The following is a 16,736-nucleotide window of genomic DNA, read 5'->3' on the forward strand; positions in this document are numbered from 1 at the left end:
GCACCTGCAGAATATCACTGAAACTCATTATAGTGTAAGTCAGTTGTGTGCTAATGACCACAAGAGATTAACTAAATGGATTGAGCATAATTAAAGGTAGGTTACTATATTCAAAGATAATCTACATAAATCAAGACAAGACAGCATTTATGAGCACTTAGAAAAAAAAAAGCTGAATTAAAAGCAGGCAGGTAAGGTTTTGCATGTTTATTTCGCCCAGTTGTTTTGGCCATTTAATTAAAAAAAGGTCACAAAATTGTGGATTCCTCCCAATTACAGAACTGATACAAAACAACATACTGTACGGATGTAAGCCGAGGCATATATACACGTACTGTACAAGACACACAAGGTAAACATTCAGGTGGAAGCTGGGAGCATGATGACACTGTCTGGGTTGCAGAAATGACCAAGTGTAGGAGTAACCATTTATTTCCCATTTAGAAGCACGATAAGGAGCACAACATAGGACACGCAATATAGTGGTGTACACAGATATCAGTCTAAACAGGGACACACCCTCAACTTTGCCCCGATTTCTGGATGAGGAATCAAGGGGAAAAAGAATGTGAGAGATTCCCCTGAACCTGCTGTAGCTTACTGTAGCTTCACGATGCTCAAACTGTAGGAGATTAAACATGATGCTAACCGTGTTGTGGAAATATTCTCCCAAATTTGATGCGCCTCGTGAAATATTCAGAATGTAATTGGTATTCTTTTGTCCCAGAGAGATGCTGGTGAGATGGCTGCGCTGACACTATTATTTACGATCACAGGGGGAGCGAGAGGACAGTCAGTTCCCTCAGATACTGATGGAGGAAATGAAACAGCGAGGGTGAGCTCTCTGGGACAAGAGAAGCAGGCTCAGAGGAATGCAATAATCGGTATGTGCTGCAGGCTGGCACTCCTTCCCACTAGATGCTAGAGGGAGACAACAGTATCAACCACAAGCTCATTTGTCCCTTTGACACCACCTGTACAACCAGACCCAGCATTTTACTATACCTCTAGTAAATATCCACTGTTTGTTCAAAAACATCCTGTGCTCTCGTTTCATTTATATAAAACATTTTCCCCCATAAAATCTCAATAAAATAAAGTTGCTCTTAGTAGATATCAGGACAAAGATATTAACAAAATTGGAGTAAAAAAATCTCACAGTGAACACTGGGAACAAGAGCTGGACCGTCTCCCCCACTTCCCCTCCAAATGATTTCAACATGTGACACAAATACAGCAGCTGGAACAGAAGACAGAGAATTTAAGCTTGAAGCAAATGAATCGACTGGACTGAGAGTTTCTTTCACTGAGTTTGGTGAGAAATGCTGTTCGAGTGAAATTAAATCACAGGAGGTGTTGAAGTTGAACCTCAGTCATCAAGATGTGTTGTCATTTGATGGTACTAAAGTAATTCATACGCAGCCACGGGTATTCAAACACTCATTTTACCATCGTTTCAGTGGGATAATTGATTTTCTGATGGACAATTGGCTGGAAAAGTGACGAGCTATACAGCAGCCTGAAGTCTGCTGATGGGTCAGGTCGGCCTCAGGAGAGCAGTTTGCTCACATTACAGATGCACACACTGAAGACATGTGGAGAGTCTGTTTGAGGAGACTACATAAAATGATGAGAGAAAATCTCACACAACCCTCCTGGAATTCTGGGGAAAAAAAAAAATGATGGAATTCTCTGGAAACATTCACAAACACAGAAAGGAATGTGATCCTCGTCTTCCTGCACTGGAGCGATCAAACAACGACGCGGCCTGCTTGTTGAACACCTAACATCCGGCATCTGACGAACATTTAACACTCAAACACCTAGAAACATCGGTGCAACAGCACTCATTGGAAAAAAAAAAAAAAAAAAAACTTGGTCACATGTTCATGGAGATTTACTTCCTTCTTTCTGAAGATGTTTTTTTTTTTTTGTCTGCCGGCCTCCTTCCTACTCTTGACGGAAATTTGATGGCACTCGGAAAAGTAAACGGCTCACCTTTGTGTTCAAACTAACGAAACCTACAACAAACGATCTTTGTCATTCACGTTCAGACGAGCTCTGTCCTCTGCCGTCAGTTGGCCACAGTCACATAGCAGCCCGGGATCTGTGGAGTAGTGTTCAAATGTCCAGCCACCTTTTCTCCCCCTCACTTTGTGCAGAGGAGTCAGTGGTATTGACCAGAATACAAACACACGTCACTGGCACAATGTAACCGTACCTGTGTGTGTGTGTGTGTCTGTGTGAGAAACAACAAATCATACATTGCACATCTAGCGGCACATCTTCCTCCAGTCCTGACTCGGCCATTCCCGTTACACTTTCATGATAGAGAACTCACACGAGAGAGAAAAATAAAATCAGCTATTAGGCAAAAGTTCCCAAAAGTTCACATTACAGTACTGTTAAGTCTCATTAGACAAAACGAAAAATACAAAAAGGCAGAGAGAAAAAAGCTTACACCCAATCATCGTCATTTTCAATAACTATATAGGAAAAGGCTTGTTTTTTTGATTAGATATATTATCATCATTAACATCATAATTATTATGATTATTATTCATTATTATTGTCACCATTGTCATCCGTTTTTTGTTCAGGGGTCAAACGGAGTTGGGGCTGGGGATCAGTCACTGGGAGGAAGCCTTGGTAGCTATTGTGGAGACACAGTGCTGCTGGAAGTTAGGGGACATGGGCGAGTTGCAACCCAGTCTCTGACGTGGGCCCTTCAGCCCTCCGTCGCCCTCTACGATCCAGGGGCTGCCGCCGGCCTCTTTTCCCAGCATGCTGCAGCAGCCGGGGGCCGGCTGGGCGGCGTTCGGTACCGTGGAGCTCACCTTGGGCTGCTCGCTGGCGGGGGCGAAGTCTGGGTTGTGGCTCTGGAGCACGCTGGTGATGTGGTTCAGGAGGTCATTGAAAAACTCGGGGACGCCCTCATAACCTGAGAACGCAGGGAGACGTTCAGCTCATTCATCATATTCCACGTTTCCAGGGGACGCTACAACGATTTCAGCTGCGTCCCTGTTTACACACTCTGCTGTCAGCGGCCTTTTGTGTACCGTATATTTACAGTCACTTACATCAGAGTGGCAATTTTATTAAAAATTTGCCCAAAGTGGTACTTTAATTTTCCAACCTGAGGGCCAGAGTCCCTTTAACAGGTCACAGGATAAATTGACTCATTGACGGCGTTTTCATTTTGGAAAATAAAAAGTTGAATAAGCAGAAACATTAGTCTCCTGCCACGTCAACACGCTGACTGAGACCTGGTGCATGTTTTGCTCTCAAACACAGAGCTCAGGTGACACGGGAGAGGCCTTGAACAGGACAGGTTCCACAAAACAATGACATCACTGCGCTCCTCTTTTACACCACAGAGAGAGTGACACCTGAGAACCAGGTCACCATGGAGAGAGGCCGGTGAAGCTCCCCGTCCTGCTTAACGTGCAGATTAAACAAACACGATGACCGAGCAAAAAGTAGCCCACCGCTGTGGATGGGAGCACCTACCAGGGAATGCATTGACGTCAATGACGGCATGTTGGCCCGTTTGGTTGTTGATGATGACGTCGATGCCAAACAGGGACACGCCCAGCGCCTGCCGCAATGACCTGGACAACTCTCTGATGACATCATCATTAGGTGGCTGAGACACTCCCTCTACGTTCTCTCTCTGACATGAACATAAGACATTCAAGAGCATCAGCAACAAACACTCACACATGCATCACATGGGACAGCGGCGGGTGACGTTCTGCACGTACCGTGGTCAAGTCTGAGGATGACTCGGGTTTGGAAACATTGTGGCTGTTGAAGAAAATTGCTTTCCTGTCTGAGAAGGAAACAGAGGAAAAAAGTGAGGTTGACTTTCCCAGTGCAGTCATCTGTGGACATTCCTCATCTCGGGCACTAGGTGGCAGCAATGCTCAACTGCTTACACAAGAAGCAACTGGAGCTTTATAAAATTAATGTCTTTATTTGATAGTTTCAGCACCTGGAGCAAAGAAACACAGAGCCAAATCAAAACCACCCCAGCCTGAAGTCTTTTAACGTTTAACCCTCTCAGTCTTAACCATGTGGTGATGAGCGTTCACGTAAGAACAAGACAGCATGGAAGTTGTTTTCCTCCAGCGGAAGCAGTGATAAATGTGACGTGGATGAACTGCTAAATTTACCGCCTCTTTTCTCTTTGTTATCATTACGGTGATTAACATTGGAGAGTGTTGGAGTGTTGGAGGAGAGGAGGGAAAGAGTGAATTCCATCACCGTCCAAATAAATATGTCCCTCGGCTTGTAGAAGGTCGTGGTAACGAAGGGTCGCGCAGAGGGGCTTGTTCATCCAGACTGGATGAGCAAACAGCAGTTTAACTTGACAGCAGCGTGAGAGGGAAGGCTGGACGGGACAGGCCATCTCTCACACTGTTATTTTTAAGTTCTTTCCAAACACTAACCCCTACCTCTCTCTATTCTCATACCTCACCCTTTCATCCAGCCTATCCCCGCAACTTACTGGACACAAACCACAATGGACAGCGCCAGGCTGCAGAGCACGGCCATCTAAATGACGTGCAGATGTAACGTTGTGGTATGTTGCTTTATGTGTTTGACAGGGGCCGTGCTTTCCTGCTGCACCGCTCAGCATTCCAGGCTGAAAGCAACAGTTCTCTCTGTTACACAAAGCAGGCTGCCGCACTGATGGTGAGACCTGGTTTGCATGAGGGCTTCCACTATATTGCATGCAAATACTGGAGTCACTTGCGTCAGGGGACAGCCCTGGATTCAAGGCTGCGTCGCAGGGAAGGCCTCTGACGCGTTTATGGAGAAAAACACCGCTCGTCATGTTGATTTTCAACAGCGTGTATCAACAGGGTAAAACTCAATTGCACTCTGCTGCATCCCTTAAAAGGGTGAATAGGTCCAATCACAGGGACTGTAAAGCCACTTTATGAGCTCTTTTATTGGCTAATTTGGAGAAGCTGTGCAACTTGTATAATCTGGCCAGAGTGACTGTTGGCAGCCCTTGGACTTGCCCACCTGTCTCGCTCTCTGTCTGTTTCCTTACCTGCAGGTCCAGCAGGGAAGTTCTTCAGTGAAGGTCTTTCCACCACAGTGTAGGAGTCTCCCACCACAAACACCTTGTAGAGCACTGCATTGTGGTTGATGAAGCTCTGGATCACACAGGGAGGCTTCACGTCATTCAGGTCCTCTTCACTGAAGATAATGGCCATCTGGTGACAGGAGGACATACAGCCGAGCGACACACCAAAACTTAGTATTCACCAATCAGAGACCTGAGTCTAGTTCAATAGGCTTAGTTCAATGCAGCGAGTGTGGAGCAATCAAGTGTTCAAAGTAAACTGTGGAGGGTGTGAGTGACCCTTGAGCCCTGTGCCCTCTTACCTCGTGGGAGTTGGTTCCATGAGCCACCCGTGTTTTGCAAACTGAAGGAGAAACAAAGGCCAGAACAAACAGAGAATTTAGCAAGATAATCTTAGTACAATGCTGAAAAGAAGTGATGACATTTCAGCAGGGAACAAAACCTCTCACACTAGGATCTTTTCTGACATTTGAAATTCGGGTGTGTCTTCACTACCTGTCTCTCATTTCAACGGTGCATTGAGGTCTAAATAATGTATGTGGGGTACAGATTTAAGTCTTAAATATGTGGAGGAGGACAGAGAATTAAAATACTTACTGAAGGGGAATGTGAGTCCTTGCCTCTTGATCTGCTCCAGCACATCTGGGCTGCAGTCCGTATTAAGGACCATGAACGGAGGAGAGCAAATCCTCTCATCTAATGAAAAGAGATGTAAAAGAGCATGGAGGGAATTGGTGGAGTTAAGATTTGGAGAGAAAATACTCTTAAAAGGTCGTGAAAAGTTTCAGTTTGAAACACATTTTCATGGATTCACATGATGTGCTACCAGCTACATTTGTGGAGAGGAAAGGAGGGAAGAGCACAATCTGTACTACGATCCATGTACAATAAGGTACAATTTCTGATTCGCTATAGTCATGCTGGGTTTTAAACTAAATCTTGTTTTGGCGTAACATTTAAAAGAGTCTTATTGTCAGTCTCTGCTCCCTGGTGAACTGCTCTACTGGATAGTGATTTATGTTCCTTGTTTTTTCCTGAAATAGCAGCACTCCGAGCTATTCTTTCTGTTAACGTCCACAGCCTACTTAGGAAAAACATGAAGGGCAGCAGCACAGTCTACTGTAGCGTGAGCACAAAATGCTCAAGACCTGTTCAGACATGGGATGCAGACGAGTCTCTCACATATGTAGACACACCTTATCTAAGTAGATTTGGCCACGTATTTATATATTTAGATTTCATCCTTGTGGCAGGTTTAGACAACAAACACAGCAGAGGCCATCTGAGGCCCAGGGGGACAAATGACTTCTGTCCAAATAAATAAAGCAGAAAGCTGCCAGGCCCTTCTGCTCCTCCCAAACAACACACACACGCACACACAGGAAAATGCTGAAATACAGGAAGGCACACAATCTCATGAGGAAATATAGACAAGTCAAACCAGCTGAGGAGATTACAGAGTCATCAGACACATCATCTGACTGACAGGCGTGATAAGTAGCTCATTAGCAAACATAACATGCACTTTTATACAATATAAACTCGACCATACCTTTGTTAAACATAACTGGGGTCGGAACAAACAGTCAGCCTCTGTCTCACCCATCTCCACCATGTTCTTACATCACACCACGTTTGTTAACATCATATTTTTACATCACATCCTGTAGCGGCAGCTCGGTCAGTTCCGATAAGACTGGAAAAAATAACAAACATCCTGCAGATATTTCACCGTATAACGGCTCAGGACGGGTCTATATTAATGTTCTGCTTTCTGTAATTTCCCCTCTGCAGTCGGTAATGTGGGGGTGATAAGGCAGCTGGTTAGAAATATCACCACAGGAAATCAGTGAGGGGGCCAAACCAAGAGCTGGCAAATTGCTAATGACAAAAACACAATAGAAACACACCGGCCTTTGTGTGCTGTGGGCCTCAGCAGTGGCAGGGCTCCCTGCTCCCGCCAGTGCTGAGGTCAGGAGAATCTCATTTGCCTACATTTACTCCAGTGCTGAGCGCTGAACTCTGGGTGCACACCGGGCCCCACAGACATCTACAGCTCCCACAGCAGCCAGATACACACAGTTAGTTTTGGAAAACCCCCACAATGAACAGTTTTTTTCAAAGCCTGAAAGTTATCAAAGAAACTTTTTAAGTGACATTAAGCTGTCGAGCAGGTTCCAGGAAAACCAGTGACAGCTGCTGCTGTGGGAGGTGATAAATCAGCACATACAGTAATACAGTGTTAAGGATCCTGTTACTGTAATGGTGCTGCACGATGGCGTAGTGAGGAGGGAGACATTATCGTTCCGATTGGTCATAATAATATTGTACTGGAGTTGATTAATTGACAGAAATCTCATTGGCAGCTATTTCGATAATGGACTCATAGTTAAAGTAATGTTTAAGCAAAATATGAGACTATTTACTTTTTCTATGATACTAAACTGAATATCTTTTGGCTATTCTTTTGTTTTTGGTTGTCTTTGAGTTTTGGACGGCTGGCCAGACAAAATAAGCACTCTGAGGACGTGACTCTGGGTTCTGGGAAATCATAATGAGCATCTTTCACCATCTTATAGACAAAATAACTAATCAAGAAAATAGCTGGCAAGTCAATTGATAATGACACTAGTTGTAGCATTGTTACAGCCCTGCACTGTGCTCGTCTCGTGAATCGCTGAGGTTGGGGAATGTGGCGACATTCCAGCAGAACAAAGACCGAGCAGTCAGGCCATCAGACAGGTTTGGAAAAAAAAAAACACCTTTACAGAACAGTAAGTGGCAGCCTACAGTTTAATTCATGTTACCATATATTGCAATTTGCACCTTGCTTTGTTCTACATGTGCATATGTATTCTTTCTATTCTTAAATTCTGTACATACATCAGTGTTTACAGATCAATATCCAGGTCCAACTTTGACCTGTCATACCTGTGAATTATTACTGACATCAGGTACAATCTCTCTTGGTTTGGCCTCTAGAAAAAGCGGTTTGGATAACCCGGCTAAACCGTGGCTTGTTTGTCTGATCGCCTGACTTTTTTTAAATATCTCATCAATGCCTTTGGTGAGTCCAACGTCACCTCATCTGACAGAAATGACGACCACAGCTACGGAGATAAGAACTAAGACATAATAACCTGAAATAATCCATCCAGCATCCGCCTTGTTGATGTGCCCTCTGGGTTAAGAACTGCAGCTGAACATGTGCTTTGACCACGATGTACAAAACTAATTTCCTAATAGAAACACTTATAACTTAAAGAAGGAATAAATCTGCATCAAGGCCAAAACAAATCAAGCATGGCTCAAAGGCCTCGATGTTTTGCTGTTACATGACAAACACAGAATACTCCTATTCTCTCTCTCACAGCAGATTCTTGTTCTTTGCTCGATAACCTTTCCCTGTGCAGCTGGATCTATTCCAGCGTTGGCTCTGTAACCAGTCACTTTTGGGAGCGGGAAGCCTGAGGGGTTACCCATCAGTCATCTGTGGCCGGGCTGCAGCCACGCTCGTCATACTGCTGTTATTTTACCAGGACAGGAATAGCAGCATAATGTCTTTCAGAAAACAGTCTGGTAGGGAAAATAACCCCATTGCATCACTGTGTTCTCAAAGACTGATGGCGTTAAATTTTGTCAAACAAAAAACCATCAAAGGACTTAAACCTTGTCAAACGAAAAACATTTCAAGCTCCAAGTCAAGGATTTATAATAAAGAGACCAGGGAATGGTGGATAAGAGAGTGTGGCCAAGTTTGTAATAGCGTGCATGCTTGGCTCTGGTCGACGCTTTAGGGATGAGGGGGTGGAGGGGAGGGTGGGGAGGATCAATCTCTGGCTCTGTCTAAACACTGTATGCTCGCAGCAGACCCGGCGGAGCCGAGGTCCACGTTTATGGGACTCCGCGATGAGACGCTTTTTAAGTGTCATTATCCAGTTACACTGCTTTCTTTGTTTCGCTTCCTTTATCTCATCTGGACATCCGCTGCGTTTCCTCCTGTCCATTCAGATACATCATCTTCATGCATGCAAATAAATAAACTTGTAGTCAATGACTGGTGGGCCTGAGATTGAACAGAGAAGAAATAAACCTATTAACAATGAGCTTCATATAATGTGGTGCTGTTTAGGTACGAGGCTGAACTCTCCTGTTGCTATTTAGAGCTTGTTTCCTAGAAACCCCAGCATCCTCTCACTGCTCTCTCTTTATCTCCCCCCCTCCGCCCCCGAGGCAAAGCAGCAGGATTTTCAATATTTTAAATTGAACTCCACACACGGTTACATCCTGAGAGTAATGCCATTCTCAATATCGACTCTAAGAGGCTTACGCTCTAATTACTATCAAGAGTCATTTATTTTGAAGAGAAAACTCTGACTGTTTTCTCGCAAAAGGTATATCCTATAGTCCTTTGATGAATGATTGGGACAGCACATTATAGACCTGATAGGCAAGAAATCTCATAGTTAAGCTGGAGCAATCTGCCTGCCCACTTGGCTCACCGGACTTGGATGAGGGTTTAGGTCTTAATGTGTCTTTCTCATGCCGCAACTATGATTAAATATTGATCACTTGCATAAACAGGACGCTTGTTCTGTTGGTCCTTGCAGAGGCGTGGATTAATATTACCACAGGGACCTCAAGGCAGTCGGATTAAAATACGAATAAACCGAGGAAGGTTTCAGTTTGATCCTGAGGAATCCGCTTGTGTTCAGGGGGAATTCTGTTATCGTGAGCTTGAGAGGAATAAGCTTAGAACACTGAGAGAGGCTTTTGAGAGTTGACCTGACGACGGCTTCTGTCTATAAAAACAGTACGAGATATCAAAACTAAAGCGCACACAGAAAGCAGCGGATTCCACTGAGTAACATAAACAGTTACCTTGCTCTGGCTCACATAGGAAACACAAAACCAAGCTGGACAACAGAGCAGTGCCAAAGTTCTGAGACTTACAACTATGAACCAGTGACACTGATCCATTAGCGCTCGCGTGGCTCTTGTCTGGCTATTTTCTATCAAACACAACATTAAGATGAGCTACTTCTTGTGCTTACGTTTATATGGATTTAAACAATTCAGAGCAGAACAGTTAAATGTACTGTGACTGGGGCCATTTAACATTGAGCGACCACTCAAAAGATAAAATGAGGTTTTCCAGAGAAAGCACAAGCGCACCTCAAGTGCTTCCTCCTATTGAGTACTATTCTGAGTCATACAGACTGAAGCATGGCAGCCTCTCTATGGCCTTTTAGCACTGGGTTGCCTTGGCAGCTGCTCCAGGACTCCATGGTCTCTGCTGATAAGGAGGAGGAAGTGGCCGTGCCTAAGAAAGCAAGGTACACTTTCCACACTCTCACACTATCCTCTATTTTACTCCAACCTTCACCCAGTTCTCTCAGTCACTCTTCTTTTTTTCTGAAAGAGAGTACATTTAACCTTGGTCACATGTCTTTATTTTTTTTTCCTACAATCACAGAGGTGTGGTGTAGGATTATAATGGCTTACACTCCACGCTTGTGTCTAAACCAGCCACAATCGTCAGGGAGGTTTGGTATGCAGGCCTAAGTGCGAGCAGAGAGCACCACTTGCATTAATGGAAGCAGGGTGGTGAAAAAAAACAAAAGCTTCCCATAAATGCAGCCAGTGAGCAATCTTCCTCTTCAAACCAAATACACACAGTAAGAGAGTGATGCAGCTTATACTCATTCTTACGTAACAGCCATCATGTCTGTTTGGATAAAAAGACGTCTTCTTGCCGTTCTATTTTAAGAAACTCATGACACTGCCGACATGCTGAAACGCCTCTGATCTGCTGCTTTGACACCACACTGCAGTCCCTCACAGAGTCATGGACGCCTGTTGAAGTAATACTTAAAAGGTTTACGTTCCCTGCCATGTACGGGGGTAAAGGAAATGTGGATGAGTCACAGGTGTGTTTACAGTGTGTGTGGGTAGGGAATGTGCTCCTGTCGTCATTGCATTTCTCTGCCTCCAGTCAAAAGACAGTGCCTGCTGATTCCTTTATGGGCTCAACGACAGAGGAAGGTGTTGCTGCACCGACTCGAAGGCGAGTCCTGGTCCTTCGGCAAGAAACACGAAGAGCCAAGTTCACGCTGGGTTCAGGCAGGAGGAAATGGAGAGGTGCTTTTGTCGCGTGAAAGGAAGGAGACAAATTATGATATCAGCATAGAGCTCTACCGGCAAAAAATTAAACATCTGTTCGGAAGCATCGTGTAACATAATTCAAGCGAGGGGCGACAGTGCCGTCATATGTTGTCCATGTGTCCCCTCTAGGAGTGAAGAGGAAAGACAGACAACCTGCAGTCATCACAGCTCGGCCCACAAAGTACTGCACACAAAGGCAGTGTCCATGGAATCAACGGTCCCTTTATTATCTCCGACAACATCTGCTTTTATATAATATTGACGACTGGAAGAGGAACAGAGGCACCAATGTGTTTACTGAATTTAACCCATGACATGCCGTTGCACTGATCTGTGCACAGAGCAAAAGTCTGATCACACTGCAAAATACACTCAGTTGCCAGTTTATCAGCTGCTACTCGCTAAAACTAAAAGGAGTCCGTGTATTTTGGCGTTTTAGAGATTGATTCATGGTTAAGGACGTTTTGGAGGCTGCAGTTTGCACAGCTGTTCTACTCTACTGCATCACACTGAGTGCTGTTTTTAATACTTAGCCTACTCTCATTAATATAAATGGGGTAGACAAAATATCAGAAACTCTATATTATGCAGTATAATTCAACCATTACAGCTTCAGCAAAAACTGAACAGAATAAAGGGACGCTTCATTGTAGGACAGCTTTACTGGACTGCATTAGTTTCAGATAGGTGTAACTAATAAGCTGGCAACTGAGTGTAAATTAGCATGTCTTCCAAAATAAGTGCTGCTGAAAGCTTGCTGTCTTATTGGGGACATTAAAACAGTTAATCTTCAGTGGAATTTATCTGTACCATCCACTTTTGTCTCACAGCTGACTGCACACAATGCACAATCTATTTTGCGGAGCAGTATGTAAAATTGGGTGGTGTCACACAGCTAATATTATAGCTTCCTCAATTTTAGACTTCTATTTCTCTGTTTCCTCAAAAGTCAGCACAGGTCATTGGTCAACAGTTTGAATTTCTGAGTCCAACTTCACCAAACATTACCTCTCTGTGAAAGTACAGCAAGTACTTCCCCTCATCAGCAAATTATGTGAAACACCTCACCTTGCATACAGCTCTCTATCCTGTGAATGAGCTGGTAGGACTTGCAGCGGTCCAACAGAGTCCGGATGGCTGGGAGGGGGTCCAGGACGATAGTCTCAGGGTGGGCATCAATGTAGTCCTGAAACACAGCAGGCAAAAACATTTTGAGAACTTTTATTCACTTATTTGTTCATTTTTAAAGAAAATAATTGGAGCAGAAATAAAGCAGCATCTCCTCAGATTTTGGTGACTGGTAAGGTTTAATACTGAGGTAACACCCCGCGTGTGACCACCTGCTATGACAGGTGGTCACACACACTCAGATACATCGGTACAGACTAGAAATGTTAAACAAACATATTGGAGCAGGCAAACTCCAAATACAAACAGTGAGTTGAAGGGTCAACATACCTCACACATGTACAGTGTGAGGTATGCTAGAGAGAGCATGAGATGTATGCCAGCGGGTCTGTGTAGGTTACATCACTACATCCCTGCACGGCCGGCTGTTAGGTCAGCATGAGGTTCGCTATTTTACATAACTGCACGCCCCTTCCCTTCTCTCCTCTTGTCGTCTCTCCTCTGGCTCTGTCCCCACACCACCTCCTCTCCACTTTGCAGCTCTCCATGTTCTCCACATTTCCATCTCTGCTCTGTGGATTTCTCTGCCAACCCTTCCTTCCAAGCAATTTTTACTGACTCACCAACACTGTCAGGTGGAGTTGGCTGGCCTCTACATTACACAAACAGCCTGCCTGCTCACATCACGGCCCTTTAGAACACCACAGCTCCACTGTCATACATGTTTGCATGAAATGAAACATGCAGCAATGTCGGACATCAAGCACACACGTACAGCGGAACAACATGGCCATTTGTAAACTGATTATATACACATACTGACGCACGTGGCATTTAAACAAATGCCTCTGCTTTGACATGGAGGACCCATCTGTAGAATCTGCCGGGGCAATGCTGATCAAATCCAGTTGAGCGGTTATGTAAGTCTAACATGCTGCCGCCAAAGAATAAATCCAAATTAATCTTCTGGGAGTTTAGAGGAATACTCCGCTGATAAGGACCGTCACTTGCTGATGTCTGTGTCTCAGAAGAAAAAATGCATTCAAACACAGACAAGAGGAGGAGGTGAGGGAGATAAGCACTGGCCAGCAGGTGTTAGAGAGGAAAAGAGCCAGACATATGTCAGTGTGGGTGTAAATGAGTGGGTGTTAGGACTGCGCATTTTCTGCTCACATTTCCGGGCAGATCTGTTTCCAAACTATTAAAAGTCTATGAAAATATGGTCAGCAGAGGATCTAACCTGTGCTACTCGCTGTAAGCCATGTTTGTGACGCCACAGGCATCAAACCTGAAGTGTAAAATTATTTTTTGTATTTACACCAGATGGGTGTGTTTCATCACATACATAATGTAACATAAGCTGTCCATCACAGAGCAAACCACACGTACACGGCAGCACGTTCAACAAATAAAGTTAAATACGGATGAGGCGAGGTTCACCACTCTGCGAAACACATGACTGTACATAGGATGTTGAGAACCCCCTAAAAAGAGCTAAAAGGATGTGACTGTGAAAAAAGGAGGTCTAATAGAGATTTCACAGCTGCAAAAGCACATACTCGAGAAGCTGGAAACAGAAAATGTTTTTGCCATTTTGGAGTGATAAATGACTAAAAGGATGAAACTGACTATCAAAATTTTGCAGCAAATAATTATATCAGTACTTTTTTGTCTTCGTGTGTCTGTGTGTGTGTGCTTGTGTTAAGTGAAGCTCTGGGTGTAGGGGTCAAAATAAACCTGTGACGTGCCCGAGACAAAACCTGGCTGCTGCTGCTGCTGCTGCTGGACATGCACAGGCCACACAGCATTTCACTGTTCAGACGTTACGATGCTGCTTGTGGATGGACACAGAGCTAAACCAGTGACCACCGGTGCATACACTCCCTGTCTTCCCTCAAATGAGTGCCATTTGTTTTCAGTTTTCATTGCTTTGGAAAGCTACAACATATGATACTGAAACACACTGAAGACACAAACTAGAGATGTGTGTTATGCATCTTGGAGGATTCCACTGTTACATAATTGCACATGATCATCATTTTTGCCATCTGTATAAGATGAGGATTTATATTTTGCATATGTTCATCCAGAGTACTTTTTTTTTTTTTGGTCACATCACACGGTGTGTGCAATTGTTTCAAACTAGCCTCCAGGATCATAAAAGTGTGCAGATGATAATTTAACAGTTAACCTTAACCAGTCTGCTGTGTAGGTGATTGCTCCACACTGACATCCTGTTTGTCCTTTCTAAATGAGCAATCAGGAACATGTTGACAGAAATGCCCGACAATCATGATAAGAGCTCCTCTGTGTGTGTGTGTGTGTGTGTGTGTGTGTGTGTGTGTGTGTATGAATTACTCAGAGAGAGAAGGCGCTGGTGGAAAATAAAATAAGCTAAATTTCACACCATGTATAGTTCTACCAGATTAACAAATACACACACGCAGTTTTCTGTGTTAGAGTTGTCTGAAGTGTGTTCACAGTGCCACATTTGGAGCTGTGACCTGCTGTCCATGTGAGATTATTCTCACTTCAGGAGGAATGAGAAAAACTCTAAGTACTTTCATTGACAGCGCTTGGGGTTTATGAGTCACCCATGCTCAAATATAGCTTCTGATGTCCTTTAGGTTTCTAGAGCCATGGTTAAGGACCTTTAGCATGTCTGTTTGATTCCTTCAACTGGGACATTTCAGTGTAAACATAAACTTCTGTCTTCCAGAAATGCTTATTGCCTGAGGCAGTACTGTTGTGCTGCAGACAAGACTATGCAGAGCTTTGAAACTGTGTCTGAAGAGCACAGCCAATGTTCCATGTCATGCCTGCTGAAAGATGGGACATGCAGTGGAAAGCTCATAAAAACTTATTAAGTGGACCTTTGAGCTGAGATTATTTTGTTACACATACCGTTTCCAAGGTCAAGAATGATATATGTTTTAGAGGTTTTCAACAAGCGAAAATGATTCATTTAATTTGCCCCACTTTTCCAGACCTCTCCACTTGTATTCAAATGAGAGCAGACAAAGATGCATACCTGTACTCTTTGCACCAGCAGCACAGCCTGTGAATCATTCTGGTCAGCCTCCAGGATGAGGTCAGTCAGTTTGTGGATGATGACATCCAGTGGACCCTGCTCCTCCAGAGGCTGGCTGAGGTCCAGCTAAGGAGAGAAAGACAACCATGGGGTCAAGGGTTATGTTGCTAAAAGGGCAACACTGAGGTATTCATTTATCACATTTAGAAATGGTTTACCTCAACAATCATCCATGAAAAGCTATGCTTTCTTAATTTCACAGCAACAAACTGTCTCCTAAGCGCAAAGCATCATCTTGTGCTGTTTTGCGCATTTGTAAAACTACAGTGATACATCACTGTAATAAAAGGTGTAAAGGTTGAAAATGAATAATCAATAAATAACAGATTAAACACAATAAAGGGATTTGTTGGATTCATTCAAAACTATGTCAGTGTTCAACTATGTACTGCAACAGGAAAGCCAACATATATATACTATACTAGTTTGTTCAGGCCTCAAGTCAAAAAATGTCAAATTTTCCCCACAATCTCCTTTGCTGCCCCTAAAGACCTACGCAGTCTGTCAGGAAGTGAAGCGAATGAATTCAGGTCTTACGTGAAACTGTTTCCATTTTACCCAATCTTTTGTAACACCAAAATTATCTTACTGGCTGGCTGAGAAAAAAAGGCAAGAGGGAAGTTTATCGTATGTATAAACCTGTTTCTTATAGACTTGTACTTGCACCTTTGTACTGACCACACAGCTTAGATAGGAGGCAGTGCTGATGATGAAGTCTGGGACATACAAAAATCACCTTGTGTATCAACCTAAAACCCTGACTACAATGGCCTTGTTATACAAAGCAACAAGCGTCTCTACGGGTTAGAGAACGTCAACAAGCATAGAAAAAAAATGTACAATACATACAGTAAGTTGCAGAAAACCCCAAAAATGTAGCATTATGCATTATACCAAATTATTAATTGTTAATGAAGTAAATTTTTCCATGTCATGGATTGCTTTTTCAACATGATGGATGGGAGAGCATTTTTAAGAAAAGGACCACTCATTTTGGGGTATAACCAATCTGCCATTGCCCTCCTCATATGTACTCTCAACAGAAAAGAGTAATCTCTCCAAACCACCTCACAGTTCTGCTCTAGGAAACAAACATACATGTTTTCGGTTATAAAACAGCATCAGGGCTGATTCTAAATCATCTACTCCCTCTTTTATTTATAGCCGCAACTTTGGTACAAACAGAGTTATATTTGTTTTCAATTACACCATCAGGATTTATTTCTGGCATCACCTACTTTACTGAGTTACAAA

General features: G+C 43.6%; 1 protein-coding gene across 1 annotated transcript in view; it reads right to left on the reverse strand.

Moving 5' to 3' along the window:
• Positions 1-192: 192 nt before the first annotated feature.
• LOC143331364 (inositol-tetrakisphosphate 1-kinase-like) overlaps positions 193-16,736 on the reverse strand; it is a 28,748-nt gene continuing 12,204 nt past the window's right edge. The window contains exons 4-11 of the mRNA XM_076748150.1: positions 15,423-15,548; positions 12,332-12,449; positions 5,696-5,794; positions 5,401-5,441; positions 5,063-5,228; positions 3,765-3,832; positions 3,511-3,673; positions 193-2,941 (exon numbers count right to left, since the gene is read on the reverse strand). Coding sequence (XP_076604265.1) covers positions 2,631-2,941; positions 3,511-3,673; positions 3,765-3,832; positions 5,063-5,228; positions 5,401-5,441; positions 5,696-5,794; positions 12,332-12,449; positions 15,423-15,548 — 1,092 coding nt within the window. The 3' untranslated portion in view covers positions 193-2,630. The remainder of the gene's footprint in view (positions 2,942-3,510; positions 3,674-3,764; positions 3,833-5,062; positions 5,229-5,400; positions 5,442-5,695; positions 5,795-12,331; positions 12,450-15,422; positions 15,549-16,736) is intronic.

Source organism: Chaetodon auriga, chromosome 14 (genome assembly GCF_051107435.1).
Source record: "Chaetodon auriga isolate fChaAug3 chromosome 14, fChaAug3.hap1, whole genome shotgun sequence".
NCBI lineage: Eukaryota > Metazoa > Chordata > Actinopteri > Chaetodontiformes > Chaetodontidae > Chaetodon > Chaetodon auriga.